At 46.8% G+C, this 9978-nt stretch overlaps 1 protein-coding gene across 1 annotated transcript in view; it reads left to right on the forward strand.

The window, feature by feature from the left end:
* The window catches only part of INTS4 (integrator complex subunit 4), a 58509-nt gene extending 50231 nt beyond the window's left edge, over window positions 1-8278 (forward strand). The window contains 4 exon segments of the mRNA XM_060235015.1: window positions 688-831; window positions 5929-6049; window positions 8061-8114; window positions 8117-8278. Coding sequence (XP_060090998.1) covers window positions 688-831; window positions 5929-6049; window positions 8061-8114; window positions 8117-8253 — 456 coding nt within the window. The 3' untranslated portion in view covers window positions 8254-8278.
* Window positions 8279-9978: the final 1700 nt, after the last annotated feature.

Below are 9978 nucleotides of genomic sequence, written 5' to 3' on the forward strand. Positions count from 1 at the left end.
GCCCAGGGGTGGAATTCTAGCAGAAGCTCCTTTGCATATTAAGGCACACCTCCCTGATGTAGCCAATCCTCCTGGAGCTTCCAGTAGGCCCAGTACTAAGAGCCCTGTAAGCTCCAGGAGGATTGGCTACGTCAGGGGTGTGTGGCCCAGGGGTGGAATTCTAGCAGAAGCTCCTTTGCATATTAAGGTACACCACCCTGATGTAGCCAGTCCTCCTGGAGCTTACAGTAGGCCCCTGTAAGAAGAGCCCTGTAAGCTCTTGGAGGATTGGCTACATCAGGGGACATGTGGCCCAGGGGTGGAATTCTAGCAGAAGCTCCTTTGCATATTAAGCCACACCCCCTGATGTAGCCAATCCTCCTGGAGCTTACAGTAGGCCCTGTAAGAAGAGCCTTGAAAGCTCCAGGATTGGCTACATCAGAGGTGTGTGGCCTAATATGCAAAGGAGCCCTTGCTAGAATTCCACCCCTGGTTACCCTGTGGCTTTTGTGTGATACAGTACATCTAGCACCAGGAAAGTCTCTTTTGAGTTCCTGGCTTGCTGCAGCGAGTCCTGCTCCACCAACGTTGAGAATGTTTTGGTTGCCTGCGTTGCAGACGATCTGCCCCCATTGGACAAAAACCAGGGTATCAAGACCCTCAGCTTTGCCTCGGGGTGACAGCCGTGTGGCTCCCTTCTTTCCACAGATCCACAGAGCGACCGCCACCATTATCGAACCGGCGGGAGAATCAGACAACCCGCTGCGGTTCACATCGGGGCTGGTTGTCGCCTTGGACGTCGACGCGACTCTGGAACACGTGCAGGATCCTCAGAACACGGTTAAAGTTCAGGTAATGGCGCAAAGGACCAGAGAATAAGCTTGCCCAAAAGATGGAAGGCCCATCTTGAACATATGAAGCTGCCTTCTACTGAATCAGACCCTCGGTCCATCAAAATCAGTCTTGTCTACTCAGACTGGCAGCGGCTCTCCAGGGTCTCAAGCGGAGGTTTTTCACACCTATTTGCCTGGACCCTTTTTGGTTGGAGATGCCGGGGATTTGAACCTGGGACCTTCTGCTTACCAAGCAGATGCTCTACCACTGAGCCACCGTCCCTCCTAGGTGTTTATGGGTACTCGTAAGCAAAGCATGAAAATGATGAATTCAAGAAATATGTATCTATGCCCAGGGCTTTTTTTTGTAGCAGGAATCCTTTGCATATTAAGTCACACACCTCTGATGTAGCCAATCCTCCTGGAGCTTCCAGTAGGTCCTGTACTAAGAGCCCTGTAAGCTCTTGGAGGATTGGCTACATCAGGGGTGTGTGGCCTAATGTACAAAGGAGTTCCTCCTACAAAAAAAAGCCCCACCTATGCCCCATTTTCCTCCCCAACAACCGGATTAAAGGGCACTCTGCCTCTGAAAGTGGAGGTTCCATTTTGGCTGCCATGACTGAATTGACCCATGATTGACTTTTTTCCATGATTAGGGCCCTTAAACTAGCGGTCATGAGCATGTATAATTAGGATGCGCCAAGTTGAGAGAGGTTCCTCGTGACTGATCCACACGGGCCACCAAAGTGGAAGTTTCTTAAAAAACATGGCATTTCTCTCTGGTCCAAGGTCCCCGGCAGTTTCAGTGATCAAAGACAGTCCATTGCAAGAATAGCTGTTTATTGATACATGACAGGTCAGAGCAAGACGGTCCTTGCGAAAACTGGCTTTGGCGGGCTTCTGCCCCTTGCGTATAGATTAGGCTTAGACTGTTATACTTTCAAATTCAAGGCGTGAAGCGAGCAGTCCCTCCCCCCCACATAGTTCTTTCCCAGGCCCCTTGCAGGTGCGAGCAACCCTAGAGTATCACAGTAAGGAGCAAAAACATACAAAAAACTGTGAAATGAATAACAAAGAAATAATAAAGAAACTAATGTATTGACTATTCACCCACTTAAAGCTGTACAGCTGTAATAAATCCGTAACTACTACACAAATTTATAATAAATGTCCAGCACTACAATCTCTAAACTACAATAACAACAATTACAACATTATCAAATTATCAAAATACACAGTTCAAAATGTATTAATTGAAATCCATGCGGTAAACGTCAGCTTCCGACTTTTAAAACTTGCTCTGGCAGGCCGAGTTAACGTGCTGGTGCTCCAAAGCTTCCATTGCAAAGATATCCTTATGGTTTCAAAATTCTTCCAAGCTTCAACACCATCGCCCAATTGAATGGCTTAAACGTAAGAACATAAGAGAAGCCATGTTGGATCAGGCCAATGGCCCATCCAGTCCAACACTCTGTGTCATATAAGAACATAAGAGAAGCCATGTTGGATCAGGCCAGTGGCCCATCCAGTCCAACACTCTGCGTCACATAAGAACATAAGAGAAGCCATGTTGGATCAGGCCAATGGCCCATCCAGTCCAACACTCTGTGTCACATAGAACATAAGAGAAGCCCTGTTGGATCAGGCCAACGGCCCATCCAGTCCAACACTCTGTGTCACACAGTGGCCAAAAAATTGTTATATATAGAACAATTTTTCAGAACTCTTGGATGTATGCCATCCAGACCTGGTGACTTATTTGTTTTTAATTCGTCTATCAGTTGTAGGACCTCCTCTCTTGTCACCTCAATCTGACTCAGGTCTTTCAATACCCCCTTCCGATATAAGTGGTTCTGGTGCAGGCAAACACTTCTCATCTTCCACAGTGAAGACGGAGGCAAAAAATTCATTTAGCTTCTCAGCCATTTCCCTATCCTCCTTCAGTAATCCTTTTACCCCTTGGTCATCCAAGGGCCCCACTGCCTCCCTGGCTGGTTTCCTGCTTCTAATATATTTGAAGAAATTTTTATTGTTGGTCTTTATGTTTTTTGCAATATGCTCCTCATAGTCCCTTTTTGCCTGCCTGATCACAATCTTGCATTTGATTTGCCACTGCCTGTGTTCCCTTTTATTAATCTCACTTGGACTAGCTTTCCACCGCTTAAAGGAGTCCTTCTTACCTTTTACAGCTTCCATTACTTTGTTTGTTAACGGTGCAGGCTTCTAGTTCTCACAGAAGGAATATTCATAATCGGAAGTGGGTACGGCATAAGCCTCTGACGGGAAAACACATTTACTTCCATTTCCGAGGAAAACCCTTCTTCAAAGAGACATATCCCACTGTTAAGTTCACCCACCGACCATTCCCACAGCACTCAACATGGAGAAACAGGTGCGAGCATAATCAGGCAGGAACGACTTTGGCCATCCCTGAGACTAGGCAGAAAGAATGCTTCACTCGTTACACAGAGATAGGAGCGGAGCAAAGCAGAGACAGTGGGAAGTGAAAGTACTCTTGGCTAATGGCAAGAGTCCAGCAGAACAAAAAAGGGGAAAATGCTGGGTGGTAGGTGACTGGTTTATTATACAAAGTCCCTATGCATTTCGCTGTTCAGGATTCATCATGGGGGGGGGGGGGAATCAGAACATTCACCTAGTGCCAGAACCAGCCCTAACAGCTGAATTCCTTTTACAAAGAGCGCATTTTGGTAATTTTTTTTTAAACAAAACATTTGATTGCTGCGGACGGTCCCAGCAAGTAGGTGTCTGTTCTGACCCCCCCCCCCCCCCCAACGAAGCCTGCATGGCAAAACGTGCAGGGACTTTGCATAATAAATCAGTCATCTATCACCTGGCATTTTCTTCTTGTTTTTTTAAACAATTTTTCTCTTGTTAGCTTTTAAAGAACTTACAATGAACAAGAAAATATCAGAAGTAGAAATTTAAATCGATATAACACAAACCAAGGAAGAAGAGCTAATATACCAATTAAGAGGAAGAAGAAGAAGAATTGCAGATTTAAACCCCGCCCTTCTCTCTGAATCAGAGACTCAGAGCAGCTTACAATCTCCTATATCTTCTCCCCCCAAAACAGATACCCTGTGAGGTGGGTGGGGCTGAGAGGGCTCTCACAGCAGCTGCCCTTTCAAGGACAACCTCTGTCCGAGCTATGGCTGACCCAAGGCCAATCTAGCAGCTGCTAACCAAGTCAGATGGTCAAGTCCCGAAAGGTAAGATATAAACGGCATCCAAACTGAATCAAAATTAGGGCTATAAAGATGCGATTCAGTTTCTTGAACAACAGGTGCTATTTTAGCCATTAAACAAAATTTCAGTTGCTTTCTTCAGCCTTTCATTAATAGAGGATACGTGGGTACTCTTCCAAGCTCCTGTCACAATCGCTTTTGCTGCAGATAACAACTATGCAAAATCAGTTCCTTACAGAATGCTTCACTCATTACACAGAGATAGATGCAGCGCAAAGCAGAGACAGTGAATGTACTCCCGGCTAATGAATTTACAATAAGCAGAAAATATCAGAAATACAAATTTAAATCGATATAACACAAACCAAGGAATAAGAGCTAATAACATACCAATGGAGAGCCAGTTTGGTGTAGTGGTTAAGTGTGCGGACTCTTATCTGGAAGAACCGGGTTTGATTCCCCACTCCTCCACTTGCACCTGCTGGAATGGCCTTGGGTCAGCCATAGCTCTGGCAGAGGTTGTCCTTGAAAGGGCAGCTGCTGTGAGAGCCCTCTCTGGTCCAACTGACCTATCAGGGTGTCCGTTGTGGGGGAGGAAGGTAAAGGAGATTGTGAGCCGCTCTGAGACTCTTCGGAGTGGAGGGCAGGATATAAATCCAATATCTTCATCTACCTCACAGGGTGTCTGTTGTGGGGGAGGAAGGTAAAGGAGATTGTGAGCCGCTCTGAGACTCTTCGGAGTGGAGGGCAGGATATAAATCCAATATCTTCATCGACCTCACAGGGTGTCTGTTGTGGGGGAGGAAGGTAAAGGAGATTGTGAGCCGCTCTGAGACTCTTCGGAGTGGAGGGCAGGATATAAATCCAATATCTTCATCGACCTCACAGGGTGTCTGTTGTGGGGGAGGAAGGTAAAGGAGATTGTGAGCCGCTCTGAGACTCTTCGGAGTGAGGGCGGGATATAAATCCAATATCTTCTTCTTCTTCAATTAAAATTAAAATCAGTTCCATACAAACTGAACGTATTTTAAAGGAACTCCAACTATGTAATATTCAATTGAAAAAGGGACAACATAGGACGAAATATTATGTATTTGTTCTACTACTTTTTTCCAGAAGTCCAAAATAACAGGGACCTGGCATTTCCCTCTTTTTGTTTTTCTCTGATCAACCATTGTGGTTGTTGTTTTTTAGTGGCTTTTGTTTTAAAATATTGTGCGTTTAATTGAAAGCCGGTTGGAGGGGAACTCTGAAGAGGCGTCACAGAGAAAGAAGTACTTTTCTCCCTTTCTTACAATACAAGAACTCGTGGGCATTTGATGAAATTGCTGAGCAGTCAGGTTAAAACGGATAAAAGGAAGTACTTCTTCACCCAAAGGGTGATTAACATGTGGAATTCACTGCCACAGGAGGTGGTGGCGGCCACAAGCATAGCCACCTTCAAGAGGGGTTTAGATAAAAATATGGAGCAGAGGTCCATCAGTGGCTATTAGCCACAGTGTGTGTATGTATAAAATTTTTTTGCCACTGTGTGACACAGAGTGTTGGACTGGATGGGCCATTGGCCTGATCCAACATGGCTTCTCTTATGTTCTTATTTTAAATCAATAAATAGTTCCGGAGCACTAAGCCGAGCCTGACTGAATAAAGGTAGCAGGATCTGCAGTTGGAGAGGTGGGGAAACACCAGGAGTGGAATTCTAGCAGCAGCTCCTTTGCATATTAGGCCACACCCCCTTTATGTAGCCAATCCTCCTGGAACTTACAAAAAAGAGCCTTGTAAGCTCTTGGAGGATTGGCTAAACCAGAGGGTGTGGCCTAATATGCAAAGGAGCTCCTGCTAGAATTCCACCCCTGGGAAAGACCTTTATTTGAAGTGCAGTCTTCTGTAACTTTTCTGCCCTTTTCTAGGTATTATATCCGGATGGGCAGGCCCAACTGATCCAACCTAAACCAGCTGACTTTCGAAATCCTGGACCGGGAAGGCACAGGTTAATTACTCAGGTGTACCTCTCGCACACCGCCTGGACAGGTAAAGGAAGCCTTTTCTTCCCTCATTCAGTATGCCTTATGTTCTGCACTGGGAAGCTGACATAGGCTAGGTTTCACTCAAGTAAGAACCAGAGCTTCAGGGATTCTGTGGCGGTAGTCTTGTTTTTTCAGCTGCTGAGAGAAGCGCCAGACAAGATGTGGCAAACGGTGGGCCAAAGCCCCCAAAAATCTACTTCACAACTGTCAATCTCCTAGAGAATTTGTTGTTGTTCAGTCACACAGTCGAATCCGACTCTTTGCGACTCCCATGGACAAAGTCACGCCAGGCCCTCCTGTCTTCCACCATCCTCCGAAGTCTGCTCAAATCCGTGTTTGTTACATCAGTAACGCTGCCCAGCCATCTCATCTGTTGCCATCTCCTTCTTCTTTTGCCTTCTGTCTTTCCCAGAATCAGGGGCTTCTCCAGGGAGTGCTCCCTTCTCATTTGGTGGCCAAAGTATTTGAGCTTTAGCTTCAGCATCTGACCTTCCAGGGAACAGTCAGGGTTGATTTCCCTTAGGACTGACTGATTGGATCTTCTTGCAGTCCAAGGGACTCTCAAGAGTCTTCTCCAGATTTTTAGCCCTCCAGCACCACAGCTCAAAAGCATCTATTCTTCTGCGCTCGGCCTTCCTTATGGTCCAACTCTCACAGCCATACATTACTACTGAGAATACCATCACTTTGACTATACGGACTTTTGTTGGCAGGGTGATGTCTCTACTTTTTTAGAGAATACCGTCAGCTAAATGCTGGAGAGAGGTTGTGAAAGGTTTCTCGTTATGAGCCAGTTTTGGGGGGCAGGATAATTAAAGTATGACAACAGTTGTAAAAACAGAAAATGGCCTGAATTGCAGGAGCCGCAGCGGGAGAAAGCGTGTTGTATGGGCAGTTGCTGAGCTTGCCTGTTTGCAGGTTGGCGCTTTCAGAAGCTGCAGCCGGCCAGTGCATACTTGACCAGTGTTCCCTCTAAGCTGAGTTAGCGTGAGCTAGCTCACAGATTTTTAGCCTCCAGCTCACACATTTTTGTTTTACCTCAGGAGGGATGGTGCCTGACCAGTGTCCCCTCTAAGCTGAGTTAGCGTGAGCTAGCCACAAATTTTTAGCCTCCAGCTCACACATTTTTGTTTTACCTCAGGAAGGATGGCCCCTGACCAGTGTTCCCTCTACGCTGAGTTAGTGTGAGCTAGCTCACAGATTTTTAGCTTCCAGCTCACACATTTTTGTTTTACCTCAGGAAGGATGGCCCCTGACCAGTGTTCCCTCTACGCTGAGTTAGCGTGAGCTACCTCACAGATTTTTAGCCTCCAGCTCACACATTTTTGTTTTACCTCAGGAAGGATGGCCCCTCACCAGTGTTCCCTCTACGCTGAGTTAGCGTGAGCTACCTCACAGATTTTTAGCCTCCAGCTCACACATTTTTGTTTTACCTCAGGAAGGATGGCCCCTGACCAGTGTTCCCTCTACGCTGAGTTAGCGTGAGCTACCTCACAGATTTTTAGCCTCCAGCTCACACATTTTTGTTTTACCTCAGGAAGGATGGCCCTTGACAGTGTCCCCTCTAAGCTGAGTTAGCGTAAGCTAGCTCACAGATTTTTAGCCTCCAGCTCACACATTTTTGTTTTACCTCAGGAAGGATGGCCCCTGACCAGTGTTCCCTCTACGCTGAGTTAGCGTGAGCTACCTCACAGATTTTTAGCCTCCAGCTCACACATTTTTGTTTTACCTCAGGAAGGATGGCCCTTGACCAGTGTCCCCTCTAAGCTGAGTTAGCGTAAGCTAGCTCACAGATTTTTAGCCTCCAGCTCACACATTTTTGTCTTGGCTCAGGAAGGATGACCCCAGAGCCCACTAATTTATGCACTAGCTCACAACTTTCATGCCAGCAGCTCACAAAATAGAATTTTAGTTCGCGAGACTCTGCAGCTTAGAGGAAACATTGGTTGTGACCCTAACCATTTCCTTTTGTTTTGTCTCTCTTTCCCCCCATCCCCTGCTTTCTCCCCACCCAGAGCCATGTCAGATTGAAGTGCGGCTGCTTCTGGCTTACAATTCTGACAGAAACAAAGCCCTACGAGGCTCTCGCGGGCCGCTTGGGGGGACAGCACCGAGCTCCTCCCCCCGTCCGAGAACGGCATCGAAGGGACCATCCCGTTCAGCAAGCCCGTCAAAGTGTACATCATGCCAAAGCCAGCTAGACGGTGAAAGCACTTCTGGAAAGCTGGGTTTTTTTTAAAATAAAGATTAATTGGATTTACCAGGAGTGTGTGAGAGTGCTTGAACCTAGAGGTCGTGTGCCCAGAGCAGAGAAGTCAGGCTCCAATGTAACTGGAAACGGTTTCCCCACTTTTGAAAATGTCATATTTTGCTCTAGGGTGGTTTGGGCGTTGAACTCATTTGTTATGAGGACTGATATAAATGAGACCTTGTTGCCATGTTGGGCTAGGCCTTCCTCCCACACAACAGACACCCTGTGAGGTGGGTGGGGCTGAGAGAGCTCTTACAGCAGCTGCCCTTTCAAGGACAACTCCTGCCAGAGCTATGGCTGATCCAAGGCCATTCCAGCAGCCGCAAGTGGAGGAGTGGGGAATCAAACCTGGTTCTCCCAGATAAGAGTCTGCACACTTAAACCACCACATCAAAGTAAAGTGCACAGTTGTATTTTGCCGAAACCATCCCCCCTCCTCCCCCAGACTGTGGAAAAATTGTCTCCCACAGAACTGGTCCCTGGTGCCAAAAAGGTTGGGGACCACAGGTATAGACGATTGGGAAAGGCAATGGCAAACTGTAAAAAGTCTGCCGTGAAAATATTGTGGAAGCAACAGCACCCCAGAGTCGAAAAACGACTGGTGCTTGCACAGGGGACTGCCTTTACCTTTTTTTTTTACATAGCAAACAACTTCTTCCAACAACCTAAAAGGCGACTCTACACGTGGACATCCCCTGATGGGCAGCACAGAAATCAGATGGATTATATACTCTGCAGTCAAAGATGGAGAAGCTCCTAGCAGTCAGCAAAAAACAAGACCTGGAGCTGACTGCGGCTCAGATCATGAGCGGCTCCTTGCAAAATTCAGGCTTGAACTGAAGAAAACTGGGGAAGCCATTAGACCATTCAGGTTTGACCTTGATCATACCCCTTATGAATATACAGTGGAGGTGAAGAATAGGTTTAAGGAACTAGACAGAGTGCCTGAAGCACTATGGACGGAGGTTCGTGACATTGTACAGAAGGCAGCAATCAGCACCATCCCAAAGAAAAAGACATGCAAGAAACGACAACAACAAAGCAATTCTCTCCAGGCCGGTTTGGCAAGGGATCCTGGAGGCTTTTTGCCATCTTCTGGGCATGGAGCAGGGTATTGTAAAGTGAGTTCCGCCAGCTTTGAATCAACCAAAAACACTTTATTGCAAGAAACAGTCACAAACATCACAGGCAACTCATTACATACACTTTAGCCATGGTTAACCATGCCCCCCCCCCCCCCCCCCCAGCAGGCAACCGTTACTCCTATTGGCTCACTACAGAATCCTTCATTTGCATTTCTGTTACAAGTTGTTCCATGTCTAGCATCCTGATTGGCCAGTCCCCCCCCCCCCAGCAGGCAACCGTTACTCCTATTGGCTCACTACAGAATCCTTCACTTGCATTTCTGTTACAAGTTGTTCCATGCCTAGCATCCTGATTGGCCAGTTCCCCCCCCCCCCAGCAGGCAACTGTTACTCCTATTGGCTCACTACAGAATCCTTCATTTGCATTTCTGTTACAAGTTGTTCCATGCCTAGCATCCTGATTGGCCAGTTCTTCCAGGCTTCAGGATCCTGGTTTGCAAGGAGTGACTGTCAAGCTCAGGCAATAACAACCCAACGAGATGCAATATGTAACACAGCAAATACATAACACGGGTAACACAGCAAATACATAACACG

This window comes from Heteronotia binoei, chromosome 3 (genome assembly GCF_032191835.1).
Source record: "Heteronotia binoei isolate CCM8104 ecotype False Entrance Well chromosome 3, APGP_CSIRO_Hbin_v1, whole genome shotgun sequence".
Lineage (NCBI taxonomy): Eukaryota > Metazoa > Chordata > Lepidosauria > Squamata > Gekkonidae > Heteronotia > Heteronotia binoei.